Source organism: Geotrypetes seraphini, chromosome 6, assembly GCF_902459505.1.
Source record: "Geotrypetes seraphini chromosome 6, aGeoSer1.1, whole genome shotgun sequence".
NCBI classification, from domain to species: Eukaryota; Metazoa; Chordata; class Amphibia; order Gymnophiona; family Dermophiidae; genus Geotrypetes; species Geotrypetes seraphini.
Window position 1 is genome coordinate 37,911,285 of NC_047089.1, and position 20,501 is coordinate 37,931,785.

Consider the following 20,501-nt stretch of genomic DNA (forward strand, 5'->3'; position numbering starts at 1 on the left):
GCAGCACTGTGAGCACAGCCCATTATTCCCTATGGGGAAAATTAGGGGTGTTTGAAAAAGTTGAATTTAAGGGTTTCTGGGACCAGAGTTAAAGTCCCCCACCTCCAAAACCCTTTTCCCTGAGTTTATATAACTCTCAGGGGAGCCCCCCATGAACCGTTTTTGGCACAATATTTCTGGTGGCAACTATCTTGGATTTTAAACTCTTTTTCTAAAGCCTCCATCAAAATCCCTCGATTTGGCTCAAAATTGACTGGGATAGACTACTCAGGCTGTTCTACTCCTATATCATGTCAGTTTCAAGTTTTATTTATATTTGATTAATCGCTTAATTAAAATTATTTCTAAGCGAGTTTTGCACTGGATGGTCAGCTGAGGAGCATCTGTGTACCGCATGCTGTGGCGCATGTGAAGGAGGTGTGGGAGCCTTGGGCTTAACCTCCTCTTGACTTCTCTTTGGTGGGGAACCATAGGGGGCTGAGTAGCAGGGAGAAAATCCCTCCTGGAATCCTTAAATTGTGATGGCTTGAAACACAATTGCACAGACACTGTGGAGCCCAAGAGAAGCTAGTCTGAGGTCCTGCAGGGATCCTTGGGGCCTCTTGTCCAAGAATTTACTCCAGAATTTGTGAATCTTCTGTGGAAAGCTTATTTGATAGGCCTGGGATGCACTGCGCTTCCTGGAGATGTGCCAGTATCGGACTGAGGAGAGATGCATCTTCAGGAGGTGTCTCAACTGTGTAGGAGGCCGGATACCAGCTTGTGTGACCAAGTGGAGCAGGACTTGGGAGGAGTGGAGATCAGGTTCCATGCCTTTATTGTCCTAGGGCTCAGCTTCCATCCTGGAGGATTCCAGTTCCCTGTCAGGGACTGGGACCAGGGAGATGATCTGTTAGTGCGGTGACTGTTCAAGTCGGCTACCATCCCACATGCCATTATGGATGCGCTCAGGGAGTTGAAGTTGGAGCCTCAGCAGCCATCTACCTCACAGTGCATGGTCATGAGTGACACAAATGCTGAGACAACCTTTTTTCCCTTGCATCCGGACATCACTTTGCTGATCACTGAACAATGGGAGACTCCTGAAGGCTTCCTAAAGGTGACAAAAACTATATCCAAACCTTACTCTATGGCTTCAGAATTTCAACAACTGTTTGGTCAGCCGAAGGTAGATTCTATGGTGGCTCAAGTAACTAAACATGCCTCCCTCCCTAGTGATGGAGGAGTGATGTTAAATGATGTGCAAGGTCTTAAAGTGGACATGGTTCTGAAAAGGTAATTTGAAGTGCTAGTTTTGAGGATCAAAGTGGCATGTTTATCCCAGGACGAGCAAGCAGCGTATTCTCACATATGAGTGACGTCATCCACAGAGCCCCGGTACGGACAGCTGCAAAAGTGCATCGGAACTTTAAGAACTTTAGAAAGTTTGCGACTGACCGCACCACGCATGCACGAGTGCCTTCCCACCCGACTTAGGCATGCGGCTCCTCAGTTCTTAGTTTTCCTTGGAGCTAAGAAGTCGTGTTAACAAATGTTACTTCATTTTTGCCTTTTACCTTCCTGCTCACGTGTATTTTACTTTAACTTTTTAAATTTTTATTATCTACTTTCTCATTTTTTCCATTTCTTTGCCTCACTTTTCTAAGAGTTGCATCAGTCACTCTCTTCAGAATGGGCTGTGACACCAATTGTTACCAGCAAAATAGCCAATGGTACCGGTGTTTTATCTCTTCGGGAACAGCTTGAACTTTTTTTTCCCCCCCTGACACTGGGCCAGCCTGAATATGACTCCATGTGGCTTTAGGCTCCTTCCTCTGTATCCCGGGGCTAATCAGAGCATTAGGTCCCTCCCTGGCTCATTCCAGGATGCACTGGGAAGGGGAAGGTCCGCCATTTTGTAAGAGGTGGTCCTGCCAGCCAAACGAGTAGGTGTCCTTCTGACAGGACTTCATGAATAAGGTAGAGAGGGGCAGGGGGTTGTTGGTGGGGGGGGGGTGTGATGACAGGAGGGAATGGGTGTTTTTCTCCTGCTGCAGGGTAGGGAAGTGGGTATTAGTATCGGGAGATTGTGCGACGCGGTGGGAGTGGGCATTCCTCCTGCTGCTACGGATGGGTGTCCGGAGGTTGTGCGAGTGCAGAAGGAGAAGAGTGGGCATCTCACCTGCCGATGTTCGATTTGGTTTGGTGGGTTTTTTGTTGTTTTTTTTTTTTAATATGCGGGTATATTCAGCGCATGTTTTGATCACTACCACAGACGACTCAACTCAAGTAAATTTAGTGAGCCTATGTGAACATCTGTGAACCTCATTTGCATGTGGGGTCTTTTGAGAATGAGTCACCTTTTTGAAATTATTACAATAGTGACCTTGGTAGCAGTCCATCGAATTTTATCATGAAGTTTTGAGAATCTTCTTCTTGGTGTTGGAGTGTGAATAAAGTGCTTTGGAAAGTTGCTGAATTGATAGGAATAAAAACTGAAAATATCTCTGAAGAGCAATTATAATAAAGGCATAAACAGTGTTAACTTCTATATGATTGCAATGGAGGAATCACACCGAATATTCTCCTTAGTTACTGTGTTGACACTAACAAGTCATACCAAGTGATGGCTTTCAATGGTGTTAACACCTATGCATTGGACTTTAAACTAAAATACCAGTTTTTATAGTCCAATGAAAGACAAATGTGAAATGGAAAGGTAAAGCTGAGGGAGAATTGAGATGGTCTGAGAACAGTGTGAAGCAGGGCTCAGTACAGAATGAACATTTTATACTTCAGTAGTAATGATATTTTTCAGTATTTATTAACCTAATTATAGAAGTCTTTTTATCTAAGAAGTGTTGATATGGCACATTTGTAAAATATTTAATATATTTAAGCTATTTAATGTTATACTCATTCTTTACAACTTTGATTTTTATGGTCTTGTAGCTCATGCTGGATACGTGGAACGAGTCCATCTTTTCAAATATAAAAAACAGACTTCAAGACAGCGCAATGAAGCTGGTCCATGCAGAAAGGCTAGGAGAAGCTTTTGACTCTCAGCTGGTTATTGGAGTAAGAGAATCATATGGTATGTTAATTACTGCAAAGAAGTTGTTCTCAACCCAGTCCTCAAGAGACACAGCCAATCTCATTTTCTAAAATATCCATAGCGAATATGAAGGAGATTTGCATGCACTATCTCTAATATGCTCAGATATGTCTCATGCGTATTAATTATGGATAATCTGAAAACATGGGACATGGGAGGGGCATGAATTTGGGGCAAAGGCTGGAAGGCAGGGAGGGGGCTTGAACTTGGGACGTAGAAGGAAGGGAGGGGACATGAACTTGGAGCACAATGGAAGGAGGCAGAGGGCACTAACTTGAGATATGGGAGAGAGGGAATAGAAAGGGAGAATTGTTGGGCATAAGTATGTAAGTGAGAGGGAAAGAGATGGTGCACATGGGGAAAGGAAGAAAGGAAAATTGTTGGGCATTGAGAGATGCACAGGGAAGAGAAGGATGAGAGGGAGAAATGTTGGATATGGTTGTGGAGAGGGAACAGAGGGACAGATTGAAGAGGATGAAAGGGAGAGGAATGTTGGACATAGTGATGGAGGGAGAGATGTGGCATGGTGCTGGAGAGGGGTGCTAGGAGAAATGCTGGGCATGGGGCTGGTAAGCAGTAGTGAAAAATGCTGCACATGATCCAGGGGATGAGAGAGGGAGAAATGTTGGATGTGGCAGTAGAGAGAGTCGAAGAGATGTACCCTGGATCTCTGTCTCTTTCCCCACTCCCTTTGCAGCAAGATAGGGAATGAGAGAAAGACAGATGCGGTAAGTGGTAAGAGAGAGAGAGAGAGGGAGACATGTTGCCAATGGGTGTGGAGGAGAGAGGAAGAAAAGTTGGACTCATGGAGGGACAGAGAGAGATGTTGGTTGGGGAAGGGAATGAGATTCGGAGGAGAGGAAGTGTGCAGGAGGCAGAAATAAATAAATACTGGATGCATAGTTGGAAGGAAGTACAATCCAAGACTAATGAAATCACCAGAAAACAAAGATAGGAAAATTATTTTATTTTCAATTTACTGATCGAAATGTGTCAGTTTTGAGAATTTATATCTGTTGTCTATATTTTGCACTATATTTGTCTATTTTTCTATAGTTGCTATTAAGGTGAAATTGTATATTTTAGTCATCTGCCTTAACCTCTTTGGAAACCCCCCAAATATAAATGATAATTAACATTTTCTCTGCATACAGTGTGCTTTGTGTTTTCTAATTTTGTGGTTAAGATTATATTGTGTGTGTATGAAAAATAAATAGAAGAAATTGCATTACAATTAGTACTATTATTATAGGGGTGGGTTCTAGGGCTGAGTATGGGCAGAGGTACTCGGTTGATATTTGTTAGACTTGGGAGGTACTTGGCTTGAAGTTGAGAAACACTGCTTTAAAGAAACTTCAGCACAATATACTTCTATTTAGCATTCTTAGAGTGCTATGGCACTAACTCATAGATAAAATGACTGATTTATTGTTGGGATTTGGGATTTTGATGCCAATTTCTTGACTTATCGACAAACATACAGTAATCTGAATTTAATAGTTATGTGAGTATATTAACTGTATCTATTTCTTGATTTCTTGGGAGTGAATTTAACCCTTTATTTGGCATTGTTGCTCAGAAGCAACATATGTGTTTCTATGGCTTTTATGGGAGATCTGCATCTCCAAATGCCTGTTACCTTCACACTGTTGCTCTCATTCAACATCAAGTTACGTAAAGCAGTCATTTCACCATCTGCCAATTAAAGGGTTAAGAAAATTAAACTTTTAAAAGAAACCCTGCATTGTGTGGCTAAAATTATGCACAATTAAAGAAAAGTAATATCGTTTTGTATCTGCAGTTAATCTATGTTCCAACCCTGAAGATAAGCTGCAGATTTATCGGGATAATTTTGAGAAGGCATACTTGGATTCAACTGAGAGATTTTACAGAACACAAGCACCTTCTTATTTACAGCAAAATGGTGTACAAAATTACATGAAATATGTAAGTCAAAAGCTACTGACCTGATTTCTAATTGTATTTTGCGTAATGTATTTTGCACTTCAAAACTAATTAAACCTCTGTTTCTGGACAGGCAGATGCTAAGTTGAAAGAAGAGGAGAAACGTGCCCTGCGGTATTTAGAGACACGACGTGAATGTAACTCTGTACAGGCGGTATGCTGAAATATTTTCAACTGATTTAATTTTCTGTGAACAGTGTATTTCTTTAATCTTGTTTGTGCATTGCTGTCATCTTAAAAACTAGTTTGTGCTGTTTTCTGAAGACAAGCAAGTTCACCAACCATAGAAGTGGGTCATATGAGAGTGCATTAGCACTGAACAAAGGAAGCTTCCAAAGTTTTCCTAAAAGTCATTTATACACAGTAGTCATACTTTTCATCAACAGCCCTATTAGGAATGTTGAATCGTTATCTGCCAAAAAAAAAACATTAACAGGTAACATATAGTAACTAGTAGCTTCACTAGTTAGATTTTATGACTTACCGTATTTTTCGCTCCATAAAATGCACTTTTTTTCCACCCAAAAGTGGGTGGAAATCTCGGTGCGTCTTATGAAGTGAAGATACAAAATTTTTCCCACCCCATACAATTGTAAAACATTCTCCCAACCCCCCCCCCCCGCAGACGCATCACCTTTTTAAAACAAACACCCCGCCCACCGCCGCCGTACTTTTTTCAAACAGCTTGGTAGTCCAGCGTATATCCCTTGACGGCTCTCTTACTATTTCCCAGCCAATGGCACAAGTCAGAAGCGTGGAAGTCAGGAGCAAACTTTAAGCGCTCCTGCTTGGGCCTGCACCACTTTCTGAATGGCTGGTGGCAGTTGTCGTAGGACTTGCGAGAATTTCCGGCATCCATTCAGAAAACGGCGCAGGGCCAGGCGGGAACGCGGAAAGCTCACATCTGACCTCCGTGCTCCTGACCCATGTGCCTGTTGCCTGAAAATAGTACAGAGCCATTGAGGGAGGGAAGGAAGAATTAAAAAAGTAACGGGGGGGTTGATTAAAAGGGTATGGGGGGTTTAAAGGATATGGGGGTATGATTTAAAAGGTACAGGGGGACGCAGAGGGTCTTGAATTCCTTTTCCTCTTAAATGGAGGGATGGGGCACTGGGCTTCCCTGGTCTGCCATCGACCTGCCACAGGGAAGGGGGGGTCATGGGGTGGAGGTTGGGGGGTGCCTTTATTAGCTGGAAGGCCAGAAGAGATGGGCCTCTAGTGTTTCTTTTGATGGACAAGACTTTGTATGGGCCAGTTCCTGATTCCAGAGAGGGTTGGGTTGGTTTGGGGGGGGGCGGTGTTTGGCTGGGTTGGGGAACTTATTGTGATTGTTTGTCTGCTGGGGAGGGTTGGGACTTCTATATATAAGATGGACGAGCTATACATGCCTTGCATGGTTGTGTTGTATTATTCTAGCTTGCTTTTCGCATTGTCATGTATGTTAATAAAAAAAAGATTTGATACTAAAAGGGTATGGGGGTATGATTTAAAAGGTACAGGTTTTTTTTGTTTTTTTTTTTAAAGGGTATTGGGGGGGGGTTAAAAAAGGTGTGTGTGTGTGTGTAAACATTTTTAGTTGGCTGGGACAGATCCCTCCTGTCCTGGCCTACCACTAGACCACCAGAGGGGGGGGGGGGGCAGAGTACAGAGCCTGGCAGAGAGAGGGGCTGGCTGCATATCCTGGTAGGGAAGGGAGAGAAGGGGACTTGGTGCAAAGCTTGGCAGGGAAGGGGGCTTGGTTCAGAGCCTGGCAGGGAGTGGGGACAGGGTGCAGAGCCTGGCAAGGAGTGTGGGGAGAGGTTGTAACCCTATACTTCTACTAAGACTAAGGGATCCTTTTATTAAGGTATGCATTTAGCGTGCACTATATCAGTTAGTGTACTTTAATAAAAGGATCCCTAAGTACTGGTATCGTAATACAGTAACAAATTCATCCCGCGATTTACTGTACTGTATTTTCTTGCAGAAAAATGCTACCTCCTCATTCTACATACTGGTACACATATGTTGAAGCAGAAAAGACTAGCATATAAAATTCCTTTTAAACTGGAAGTAGTAAAATATGCTAAGGAACATGGAAACAGAGCAGTGGAGAGGCATTTTGGGCCACCTCCAACTGAAAAAATGATACGAGAGTGGAGGAAACAGGAGGATCAGCTGCAAAAAGTAAATAAAATTAAGCACACTTCGTGTGCATGCTGCAAAGTGGTCACAGTTAGATGTGGACATGAAAGAATGGATCACACATCACCGGAATAATGGCTTCTCAGTTTCTACAAAAATGATAATATTTGAAGCCAAACGCATTGCTGTAGAGAAAGGCATTCAGGATTTTACTGGATCACCATCATGGTGCTACAGATTTATGAGGCGATGTGGCCTTGCTAAACGCACCAAAACTAGAATTGCGCAAAAAATGCCAAAAGAATATGAATCTAAGATTCTGTCTTTTCATAAATTTGTAATTGATGCTAGGAAGAAAAATGATTTTAAAATTGGCCAGATTAGGAATATGGATGAAGTCCCGCTATCCTTTGTTGTGCCATCTAATAAGACTGTTGATCTGAAACGTGCCAAAACTATAACTGTGAAAACCTCAAGACATGAGAAAATACATTATACGGTTGTGTTGTCCTGCTGTGCTGACGGTATCAAATTGCCACCGATGTTAATTTTCAAAAAGAAAAGATTTCCAAAAGAAGTGATTCCACAAGGAGTTGTTGTGCATGTTCATGAGACAGGATGGATGGACAAAAATGGAATGAGAATATGGGCTGAAAAAGTGTGGTCCAAACGTCCTGGAGGGCTTCTGAAAAAACCTGCTTTATTAGTGCTTGATCAGTTTAGAGCACATATTAGCGAAACAACAAAAAAGCGCTTTAAAGAGACGACTCATCTAGCTGTAATTTCTGGGGGTCTTACTAGCCAGTTGCAACCTCTCGACATTTCCATTAACAAACCATTTAAAGTCTTTATGCGAGAAGAGTGGAGAAAATGGATGGCTGCTTGTAATAATGATCTGACACCTATTGGACGAATGAAGAAGCCCACTGTCACTCAAGTTTGTGAATGGGTTAAAACATCATGGCACTCAGTGAAGGACAAAACCGTTGTACGGTCATTCAAAAAAATGTGGCATTATTAGAGAATGACATGGTGGCTGTTACCTGTGGCTAGTCGCGGGTAGCCTCGGGTAACCCTCTGAAACGGTGAGGGGGGGGAAGTGTTAACTGCGGGTACGGGGATAAGGCAATCCACAGTCCCGTGGAGCGGTGAATGGCCTTGTCCCCGCAGTTAAGGGAAGGAACGCGCGCGGTCCCCTCCCTCCTTCATACCTACCCAAATCTATCTATCTCCCTCACCTTCGTGGTGCGTTTTGAGTAACTTTCACAAAGCCGTCGGAGCCTGCAAGCAGTAGCGTGTGTATGTGGGTGCAAGCTTCTCCTCTGACGCACTCTGGTTGCGTCAGAAGAGAAGCTTCCGCCTACACACGCACGCTACTGCTTGCAGGCTCTGACGGCTTTGAAGAAGTTACTCAAAACGTGCCGCAAAGGTAAAGGGGAGGGAGGGGGAAAGATAGATCCAGGTAGGTAGGAAGGAGGGAGGGTGCCGCATGAGGGTGCCAAAGGGCAGTGAGTTGGCGAGAGGGAAGGGTGGTGGAGGAAAGGAACAGATGCTGAAGTGGGGTGGAGAGGAACAGACACTGAAAGGACTTGGGGAAGACAGAATGGGGAGAAGACGCTGAAAGGACATGGGGAAAACAGAGTGGGGAGAGAAGATGCTGAAGGGAATGGGGAAGAGAGAGTGGGGAGAAGACGCTGGAAGGGAAGAAGACAGAGATGCCAGACTATGGGAGAGCGTAGGGAAGAAGATGGGTGCCAGAACAATTTGGGGGGGGGGGGGGGAAGGGAGAGGCACAGTTACAGAGCAAATGGAAGAGGCATAGAGAAGACAGACAGTGGATGGAAGGAATTGAATAAGCAGAAACCAGACAACAAATGTAGAAAAAAAAATTATTTTTCTTTTTTTTTTTGTTTTAGGATAAAGTAGTATATTAGTTGTGTTTATAAAAATTTATAAACAAAGCCCTGCCAGCTGAACATCTCTTTCTCTAGTTCAGCAGCCAGAACTTTGATTTATAAGGAAGGAATAAGCTAAATATTGCAGTACTGAGGCTTGTTTGGATGCTGTGGGGACGGGGACAGTGGTCACGGGGACAGTGGGGATGGGGCGGGGATGGGGTGGTGACAGGGACAAATTTTTTCTCCGTGTCATTCTCTAGGCATTAGCAATGCTTTAGATCAGGGGTGTCCAACCTGTGGCCCCATGAAGTATTTTGTGTAGCCCTGGTTGAGGGCGATGCAGTGTTTTCCTCTGCTGCACCTGGGTGTTTATTGTCTTGCCGGCTCCCTCCTCTGTCTTGCTGCAGCGTTTGCGCATTTGTGCGGCCCCAGAAACATTTTTTTTGGTCAGTGCGGCCCAGGGAAGCCAAAAGTTTGGACACCCCTGCTTTAGATGGAACTGAAGATAGTATCATATATAAAGATAGCGAAGATAGTGATTGTGAGCAACTGAGCTTTTTAAATTCTGACACTAGTGATGATGAGTTCTTAGGGTTTCCAGAAAACTAGAAGAGTGCTTGAACCTTAAAGCCTCTCCTCATTTGTTAATAACAGTGATGATGGGATGGGAAAATGAGTTCCCGTTGGGGCAGTGAAAAATTGGCTTTGAAGATGATGGCAACTTCCCTGGAAGGGAAGGTGGTTAAACTCTTTTCAGACAACTCTACAGTGGTGGCTTCTACCACTTAGCTAGGATGAGTCAGTAAAAAAACACACACTGGTATTTTGACCTGATAAATGATTGTGAGTAGCTCCAAGCTCCAAGAATGTTAGTGCTGGTTGCACGGCTTTTCTGTTTTGAACTTTGTTAACTTTGTTCCAGAGCAGAACAGAATTTGACTGTCGGGAAGATCCCTGTACCCCTTCTTATGTCTTCTTTTAAGAGTAGTTTGGGATGAACTGAAGGAGCATGGCACAGTTCTCTAGGAAGGAGGCAAAGTCAAAAGATGTGCGACATCCTTCTGCAGTAACTTGTGGGTTCAGGGACAAAACCCTACTGTTCAGGACTACTAGACACATTTACAAGAAAGATTTTGTTTCATCTACTCTGGATTCTGTATGTGTGGTGATCAATCCATTCCTCTAAAATTGATTTGCAGAAGTAAGAATACTTACAGCTTTGAGCACCTCCTATATGGAGTAGAAGCCCATTGCACCCTCCAGTTTTTCTTCTGCAAGCGAACTGTGCAGAGGTGTTTCTGATCTGCTCTGCTTAGATTTCTTCTTTCTTGCATTCAAAGTTCATTTTCTGAGGATTCGGTGCCCTGAGACCCCATTCTTGTGGATTCACTGTCTGGGAAAGGATGCAGGTTCCACTGAGTCAGACTACAACTCTGCAGGGCAAGCCTTCCGAGGAAGTGGGAGAAAATCTCCTCGGACCAATGGGTGCTGGATATCAACCAAGAGGGTCACAAGATTGAGTTTTATTGCCCTCCCATGGATCTGTTTTTGACTCTCCTATCGGGCGTCCGGAGAAGGATGTCAAGGTCCTTGCCACTCTCCAGAGGCTTCTAGATACTCGAGCCATAGAGCCTGTTCCTGATGACTCGGACTCAGGCAGATATTCTAGATACTTCATTGTGCTAAAGAAAGGCACAGAAAAGACTGGATGCCAATTTTGGATCTCAAGGCAGTAAATACATTTTTGAGGGCCCCTTGTTTCCACATGGAGATGGCCCTTTCTGTCATTGTGGCAGTGACTGTGGGAGAATTCCTAACCTCTTTGGATCTCACGGAAGCATAACTACACATTCCCTTCTTGCCAGACTACAGAAGATTTGTGAGGTTCCACATACTTTAGCATTTCTAGTTTGTGGCTCTTTCATTTGGCCTGGCCACAGTCCCCCGCATGTTCACCAAGGTTATGGTGGTGGTTGCAGCTCACCTCTGTCGAATGGGGATTCAAGTTCACCTACACACTCACCTAAGGAAAAGGGTCTGTAAACTTATCCACTACTCTAATCAGTACCCTATATGGAACTGACAGGGAACTCTACACTATTGAAAGGCCTCACCAAAACATACTATACATTGCAGTCACTCAAACACAAGTGAAAAAGAAAAAGAAGTGGAGTTTGCTTCATATGGCAAAAAACTCTACTTCATTAAGATAACCACTTGCACATGTGAACTACAACGAAAGATGAAAAAAGGCAAAAAAGGCACTATAACAGCCCGTAGAGTGCTACCATATCGCTCAGCATGCCAGAAAAAAATTCCAAACAGTGATACTGTGGATAAATAAGCACTTCAGCACTACAGTCACTAGCAGAACAAAACAAGAAAACTTAGCTGCCAATGGTGTCCAGGTTTTCTCCAAATCGTCCACAATCACTGCTCTCACACCTTGACCCCGCAGCTAGTTGACCGATGGGGAAATCTCCGTTTCGCTTTGCTGCGTCAGGGGTACAGATTCCACTGCATCACAGGCAATAAGTCAGGATCTTCCGTGCACATCAAGCTCACATTCCACTTTTAAATCACTTTTGGCCCTGTCAGTTCCATATAGGGTACTGATTAGAGTAGTGGATGATTCAAGTTCACCCCTATCTGGACAATTGGTTAATCAGCCCCGTTCAGACAGGAGTGTGAGCTGGCGGTGCATCAATTATTGGAACTGCTCCAGCGTTTAGGCTGGATTGTCAGCTTCAGGAAGAGCCATCTGAATCCAATCCAGATGCTGGAGTACCTGGGCATTCTTTTCGATATGTCTTGTGGCTGAGTTTTCCTTCCCGAGCCATGCAAACAAACTCCAGAGGCAAATTCTATCCCTCTTTGAGATGCAGACTGACTGCTTGGCATTATCTTCAGGTACTGGGCTCCATGGCAGTCACGCTGGAGGTGGTCCTCTGGGCCAGGACTCATATGCAAACCTCTACAGTTCTCTCTTTTGTCCTGGTGGTCTCCGCAGAGACATCATCTTCAGATGCAGCTCCCTTGGACAGGGGCTTCGAGGCTCAGCCTAAGCTGGTGGCTTCAGGATGCATCCTTATCAAAGGGCATGCTTTTCTGGATCTCAGATATGATGATTCTCATGACTAATACCAACCTCTTCAGCTGGGGAGCTCATTGTGGGGACTGCTCGGTCCAAGGTCAGTGGACTCCCCTTCAGAAAAAATGGTCCATAAATCGTCTGGAACTCCGAGCCATTCGGCTGGCCTTAAAGAGTCTAGAGTATGTGCTAGAGGGAAAAGCTGTAAGTGTGTTCTCTGACAATGGCATGTGAACAGACGGTGGAGCACAAGGAACGCCCCCTTGCTCCTGGAAGATCAGATGTTTTTTCTGGTGGGTGGAAGCCCACCTTCAGGCTCTCTCTGCTGCCCACATGATCAGAGTGGAAAATGTTGAGGCTGACTTTCTAAGGCAACAGTTCCTGGACTTGGGAGAATGGTTGCGCTTTCACAGAGTGTTTGATCTAATAGTGCGGTGCTGGGGCCTACCAGTGATGGATTTAAGAACATAAGAAGTTGCCTCCGCTGGGTCAGACACGAGGTCCATCGTGCCCAGCAGTCCGCACCCGCGGCGGCCCATCAGGCCCATGACCTGTAATGTGATCCTTCTCTAATCCCTTTTATCCTTCTATCTAAAACCTATCTTTACCCCTATTTGTATCCTTCAATCCCCCTATCGTTCAGGAATTTATCCAAACCTTCCTTGAACCCCCGTAGTGTACTCTGTCCTATCACAACCTCCGGAAGCGCATTCCAGGTGTCCACCACCCTCTGTGTAAAGAAGAACTTCCTAGCATTGGTTCTAAAATTGTCCCCTTTCAGCTTCTCTGAGTGCCCCCTGGTGCTTGTGGTTCCCAATAATCTGAAGAATCTGTCCCTTTCCACCCTCTCTATGCCCTTCATGATCTTGAAAGTCTCTATCATGTCTCCTCTGAGTCTCCTCTTTTCAAGGGAGAAGAGCCCCAGCCTTCCCAACCTGTCTGTGTATGAAAGGTTTTCCATACCTGTTATCATTTTCGTCGCTCTTCTTTGGACCCTTTCAAGTATCGCCATGTCCTTCTTGAGGTACGATGACCAATACTGGACACAGTACTCCAGATGCGGACGAACCATCGCACGATACAGCGGCATGATGACTTCCTTCTTCCTGGTCGTAATGCCCTTCTTAATAATACTCAACATTCTGTTTGCTTTCTTGGAGGCCGCTGCACATTGTGCCGTTGGTTTCATTGTAGTATCTACCAGTACACCCAAGTCTTTTTCAAGATTACTATCCCCTAGCACTGACCCCCCCCCATTTTGTAGCTGAACATCGGGTTTTTTTTTCCTAAATGCATGACCTTGCATTTCTCTATATTAAAGCGCATTTGCCATTTGCTTGCCCACTCCTCCAGTTTGTTTAGGTCCCTTTGTAGGTCTTCACATTCTTCCGTGGTTCTAACCCTGCTGCAAAGTTTGGTGTCATCCGCAAATTTTATAACTTCACACTTCGTCCCTGCTTCTAGGTCGTTTATGAATACATTGAACAACAGCGGTCCGAGCACCGACCTCTGGGGAACACCGCTCGTGACCTTCCGCCAGTCCGAGTAGTGTCCCTTCACTCCGCCCCGTTGCTTTCTGTCTGCCAACCAGTGTTTAATCCATCTGTGTACGTCCCCTTCCACCCCGTGGCTCCACAGCTTCCTAAGAAGCCGCTCATGGGGCACCGTGTCAAAGGCCTTTTGGAAGTCGAGATAGATGATGTCTATGGGTTCTCCTTTGTCCATCTGGCTGTTTATCCCTTCAAAAAAGTGCAGTAGGTTCGTTTGGCACGATCTTCCCTTGCAGAAGCCGTGCTGGCTCACTTTTAGTTGTCCATTTTTTTCTATGTGTTCGCAGATGGTGTCCTTTATTAGTGCCTCCATCATCTTGCCTGGGACTGAAGTCAGGCTTACTGGCCTGAAGTTCCCCGGGTCACCCCTCGATCCCTTTTTAAAGATAGGTGTGATATTTGCTATTTTCCAGTCCTCCGGGATCTCCCCAGTTTTCAAGGACAAGTTGCAAATTTGTAGGAGAGTTTCCGCTATTTCGTTCCTTAGCTCTTTTAGAACCCTTGGGTGGATTCCGTCCGGGCCCGGTGATTTGTCGCTTTTTAGTCTGTCTATCTGTTTGAGGACCTCCTCATGGCTTATCTCTATATGCACCAGTTTTTCCTCTTGATCTCCACTTATGATCTCTTCTGGTTCTGGTACATTCGATGTGTCCTCGCTCGTGAAGACCGACGAGAAGAACTTGTTTAACCTGTCAGCTACCTCTTTTTCCTCTTTTACCACCCCCTTTCTGTCTCCATCATCCAACGGTCCAACTTCCTCCCTCGCCGGTTGTTTCCCCTTGACGTATCTGAAGAACGATTTGAAGTCTCTGGATTTCTCAGATGGTTTCTGCCAAGATCACAAAGAACCAAATGCTTCTTCAGAGCCCGGAAGCTTGGGTTGGACGTGCTGGTCCAGCCCTGGCCACTCGGGCTCCTTTACATCTTCCCTCTTTAGCCCCTGATGGGCTGGGTCATTCGTAGGGATTGCACTTCATCCGGGCCATGTGATCCTGGTGGCTCCAAGCTAGCCCTGCCAGCCTTGGTATGCATACCTAGTACATCTTCAGTAGGACGAAAGCCTCTGTCTGCCTATTTATCACAGTCTTCTCAGTCAGGGACCATGGAGAATCCACAGTGCTTTGGTCTTACAACATGGCCCTTGAGTGCTCAGTGTGGATTCGCAAGGGCTGTTCGACATGGTTATTGCTTCAGGCCAAGAAGTCCTCTACTCTGAAGGCCTGGTGGGCCTTTCAGCAATGGTGTGCAAAGGATCAAATGGAACTGCTTCAGGCTTCTATTCAGGTCATCCTAGCTTTCCTTCAGGCTCAGCTGGAAAATAGTCTTTCTTGCTTCCTGACACAGGATTGCATGTCTTTTCTGATGGCTCACCCTGATGTGACCAGATTTCTCTGAGGAGCTCTCCAGTTGAGGCCTGCCCTGCAGCATTCCTTTCCAGCCTGAAACCTTATATTATTCTGAAGGATGTAATGTAATGTAATGTAATGTAATTTATTTCTTATATACCGCTACATCCGTTAGGTTCTAAGCGGTTTGAAGAAAATATACATTAAGATTATAAATGAGAAGTAAGAAGGTACTTAAAAAATTCCCTTACTGTCCCGAAGGCTCACAATCTAACTAAAGTACCTGGATCTCACTATAACTCCATATGAGCCCCTCAAGGATGCTTCTCCTTTGGACATCACAATTAAAACTGTGTTTCTGGTGGCAATTATTTTGGCATGATGAATCTCAGAGCTACAGGCGCTGCCCTGCAGGGAATTTTTCCTCAGAATCACAGATGAAGGCATCACTCTCTGTGCGGTGCCCTTCTTCTTTCCAAAAGTGATGTTGGATTTCCACATCAACCAGGAGGTTCGTATGCCAACTTTCAATCCATGGGATCTGACAAACAAGATAAAGTTTTGAAGAAGCTGGACATTTGCAGGGTTTTGCTCCAATACTTGGAAAAGACAAATGACTTTCACCTTTCTGACCTTCTGTTCATGCTTACCAGCCACTCCTGGCTTGGCAAGCCAGCGACTTAAGGCTTCTATTGGTAGATGGATTTGCATGGCCATCTCTTCAGAGTACATTGCCTGCAGGAAGTGGCTACCGGTTTCTGTTAAGGCACACTCGACCAGGAGTTTTGCCTCTTCCAGGGTGGAGTCTTGGGCTGTTCCTACCGCAGAAATTTGTAAAGCAGATACTTGGTCTACTCAGCATACGTTTCCCAAATTTTACATAGTGGATGTGGCGGGCCTCAGTATTGCAGGCAGGCTCTTCTGTCCCTCCCTAGTCATCAGCCACTGCTTTGGTACATTGCCACATGTACAGAATCCGGAGTAGATGTAACAGAATGAAAGATTAGGTTCTTTTCTGGATAATCTTCTGTTAATCTGCTTCAGATTCCATACAACACGCCCTCTGTATATTCTGTATTGCCTGCTCTCTGCCTCAGATATTTCTGTGTTCCAGGCCTGGAGTTCTTCTCCTGTCAACCAGATGGCTAAACGCCAAGAAATCCGGTGTGAATAAGTATATTCCTCAGCCTTTGGTTCCCTTACTGTTAGTGCCAGTTGCACACAGCAGGTTTTTTTTCTCTCTGATTATTTTCCGATTGTTCTGATGATTTGTTCTAATTCTTGTTTTCTAAGTTACAGAGCAGAACAGAATTGTTTATAGTATGTGGGGAGAATCCCCATACCCCCTACTTCTGTTCCAGTGAAGCTCGATTGCTTTTGGATGTAACTGGAGGGTGCATTGGGCTCCACCTCCATAAGAGAAGTGCTCAAAGCTGTAAGTATTTTCACTTCTGCAAGTCCAGTTCATGGGAATGTATTGATCACCATACATACTGAATCGTAGATTAACAGAAAGAAGATTATCCAGGTAAGAACCTAATCTTTCTTTTTACTTGCTAAGTTCTAGTATCAGATGTCTCTTCCTCCTCCCCCCCCCCGAGACAAATAAGACCTGTATTCACAATGCTATTCTTTACAAGTCTTTTCATTCTGTCTTACTGAGTTGCTTTCTTTGTTCATATTACAGCTGATGGAATGCTGTGTGAATGCTCTTGTAACATCGTTTAAAGAGACTATTTTAGCTGAGTGCCAAGGCATGATCAAACGAAATGAGACAGAAAGTAAGTGCCAATATTATTTTATCATATAGAAATATAGAACTGTATGATGTCGTCATTTCTCCCTAAATCCATCAACAACGGAACCCATGTGGGAAGCCTCTCCAGCTTACAATAAACTTGAAGTTTTTAAGATGCTTCACTGTGCATTTGCTTGTCATTGTAACATGGGACTACCTCATTCTTCTTCTTTCTGCAGAACTGGTTGGGCATGTGTCATTGGAACTTCCCTCAGGACAATGTTTCCCTTTTAAAATTGTTGGTTTTATAATTTTTTTTCTCATGTGTTGTCACTGTTGTGAAGCACTTTTTCAGCTGTGGTAATGTATGAGCATAAAACACAAGACAAGGATACCAAGTGAAATAAAAGCCCCTTTAATAAACATTGCTGAACTTTGTTACCTCACAGACATACTAAATAAAAAATGATGTCTATTTAAGCTCAGAGGCAAACTTTGCACAGTCTTTAAACCTTCGGTACATACAGACCTCCTAAATAGGATTCTTGTATAGTCAAAGCTTGGTTTACCTTAGCTGGCTTCTAGTGACTTACACAGAAACTGGAAAGACCCAAACTCCAGGGCAGCTTCCCTCTTCCCAGAGCCTCTGCCTCAGGCTCACTTCTGGAGATCTCTTAGCTCGGGGCCTCCCTCCTGGTAGCCTCTACATTCGGGGCTTCCCTGATCTGCTCTGCCAGAGAGTTTTTACTTCCTGCTTCCTTTTGAGCCCTGTCCCTTTGGTCAGATAGCCTAACATTTCTTTGTTTAGCTCTTCTTCAGCCTCTGATTTCTCAAGTTAGCGTCACCTGCTGGAAGGTAGCTTAACTGCCACATCAGTGGGATGGGGGGTGTTTCTATTCTACTCATTCCCTCACACAGCACACAGCCATTAAAAAAATTTCCTTTGTGTGTCTTGAGAACCTCAAGCTTTTGGTTGGGATACTGATTTTCTTAATCCTCTTATTTATAGTTTATTAAAGCTTGCTATACCACCAGATCTAGGTGGTTTAATTGCCATTTGTATTTTCTGAGAAATATTTGATATGGTCATGTATGTAATTCACTGTAATTCAGCGTCTTCTTGTTGTGAACCGCCTTGAACTGATGGTTTGGTGGTATATAAGAATTAATTATCATCATATCATTATCGTTTACAATTCTAAACTAAAAGCGTGAAAAGGAACTATAATGCATTGATAGGATAGTGTGTCATTCAACCAAGAACCAAGCATTCTAAGACAATAAGGAGACAGCCTGTTACTTAATAGATTATCTACATTAGGATTAGGAGCTACAGTACTTAAATGGTTTGAGTCATTCTTAAGGGATAGATCGTATTCAGTTGTTACTTCTATAGTGTGTTCAGATAAGTTAGGTTTACAATGCGGTGCCCCACAGGGGCACCTGTTTTCTTTAACATCTATCTGGCACCATTGTTATTATTGATAGAAGAGTGTGGAATTAGGGTTTATTAAACTAAACTAAACTTTAAGTTTATATACCCCATCCTCTCCATAATTATAGAGCTCGGCACGGTTTACAAGAGCTTAATATAAGGAAGAAACACCATAGTGGGGGTTGGAGGTTGAGTATAGAGAGGAAGAAAGCATTACATTTTTGCGAACAGTCTAGTTTTCAGATGCTTTCAGAATAGTTGGAAGGAGCCCAGATTCCGTAGTGGGGCAGTATGGTGGATCTGGTGGTATCAGGACTCGAGGAATTCCAAGATAGTGGAATTAGGGGAGGGAGGATGCTGTGTAGGATCTTAAAAGCTAGGCAGGCGCATTTAAAATGAACCTGGAAATTATTTGAAGCCAATGAAGTTTGGACAGAAGTGAGGAAACATGATCAAATTTACTTTTTGTGAAGATCAGCTTGGCCGCAGTGTTCTGAATCCGCTGAACTCTTTGAAGACTTTTTTTGGTTAGACTTAAATAGATGGAGTTACAGTAGTCTAGTCTGGAGAGAATGATAGATTGTACAAGGACAGCAAAATGTTGTTGGTGGAAACAGGATCTTACTTTACTCAGCATGTGGAAATTAAAAAAACATGTATTTACCAAGGAGTTAAGATGGTCATTAAAGGAAAGAGAAGAGTCAATAATGATGCCCAGAACTTTGCTTGAGAACTCAAGCTGCAGTGTGGCGCCAGAAGGCAGTGAAATGAGGGTGGGTAGCTGATCTAATTTTGGGCCAAGCCAAAGTTTCGTTTTGGATTCGTTCAGTTTCATTTGTACCTTGAGGGCCCAGGATTGGAGTTTCGTTATGCATGCTGTTATATTCTCAGAGAGGTTAGTAAGGTTCGAGTCTGTCTCGAGAAGGACAAGGATGTCATCAGCATATGTATAGAGTGTTTCAAGGGAAGATAGATGGAAGAGTTTCAGGGAAGACATATAGATGTTGAAGAGAATAGGGGATAGAGGTGATCCCTGCGGGACTCTGCAAATCGGTTTCCAAGGAGAGGATGTAGTGCCATTTGTGTTAACAGTGTAGGAGCGGGATCGTAAGAATTTTGAGAACCACTCTGACTGGAGTCAATGCCTATCTCAGAAAGTTGATAAATCAAGAGCTGCAGAAAGATCAAATTGTAGTAGGACAGCAAACTTATTACGAGAATGTAGTTATTGCACCTTTGAAATTAATGAGGCCAGTAGGGATTCGGTGCTTAAGTTGGGTCTGAAGCTATATTGGTAAGGTAAGAGAATGGAGAATCTCTCTAGTTAAGATGAGAGTTGGGTAGATATGATGGCCTCTAGCATTTTGGTTAGGAGAGGTATATTTTCTATGGGATGATAATTAGATAGTGAGGAAGGGTCAAGATCGGCTTTTTTCAGTAATGGGGTCAAGGCAATATGTCCCATTTCTACGGAAAATAGGCCCGATAGTAAAGCAGAGTTTATAAATCTGGTGAGAGATGAGATGGCCTGCGCGGGAATTTTCTCGTATAGGTAGGAAGGGAATGGGTCCAGGGCACATTTGCAGGATTTCAGTTTGAGGGAGAGTTTAGAGATCTGGGATTTGGATATGTGCTATGCAGATGATATTAGCAAAAATAGACCCGATCTCCTTGTCTTTAAATGCAGTTCTTAGAGTTCTTGAGCAACCTCAAAAGTGGTTAACAAAGAATAAATTAATGGTAAACCTTGATAAAAAGTTTTAGTTGTTGGTTGACAGGACATTTACTGTTCCAAATACATCCCCTTGTGGAGAATTTAAATATCTTGGGATTATCATCGATTCTCAACTTAACATTTTTGGCGCAGATATCAGAAGTAATAAAAAAGGGTTTTATGTCCTAAGATCCTTAAAATTTTGTGGTATTTGTTTGATAATGACAGTTTTCTCACTTTCATCCATGCTTTTTTGATAGCTAGACTTGAAAGTTGGTCCTCAACCTGGCAGCTAGGCTTCAATGCTAAGAAATGTAAGGTCATGCACCTCGGAAGGGGAAAACCATGCAGGACGTACTTCTTGAACGGAGACACTTTAACTAGGACTTCAGCAGAACGAGATTTAGGAGTAATCATCAGTGCAGACATGAAAACTGCCAATCAAGTGGAGAAGGCTTCATCTAAGGCAAGGCAGATACTGGGTTGTATCAATAGAAGTTTCGTCAGCTGAAAGCCTGAAGTCATAATGCCGTTGTACAGGGCCAT

At 43.8% G+C, this 20,501-nt stretch overlaps 1 protein-coding gene across 4 annotated transcripts in view; it reads left to right on the forward strand.

The window, feature by feature from the left end:
• The window catches only part of CUL5 (cullin 5), a 160,490-nt gene that overhangs the window by 48,084 nt on the left and 91,905 nt on the right, over positions 1-20,501 (forward strand). For all 4 annotated transcript variants that reach the window (XR_004539837.1, XM_033948346.1, XM_033948347.1 and 1 more), the window contains exons 5-8: positions 2,932-3,073; positions 4,896-5,041; positions 5,133-5,213; positions 16,756-16,849. Coding sequence is in view for 3 of the 4 variants with exons in the window: in XM_033948346.1 (XP_033804237.1) it covers positions 2,932-3,073; positions 4,896-5,041; positions 5,133-5,213; positions 16,756-16,849 (463 nt within the window). In the remaining variant the exon portion in view is untranslated. The remainder of the gene's footprint in view (positions 1-2,931; positions 3,074-4,895; positions 5,042-5,132; positions 5,214-16,755; positions 16,850-20,501) is intronic.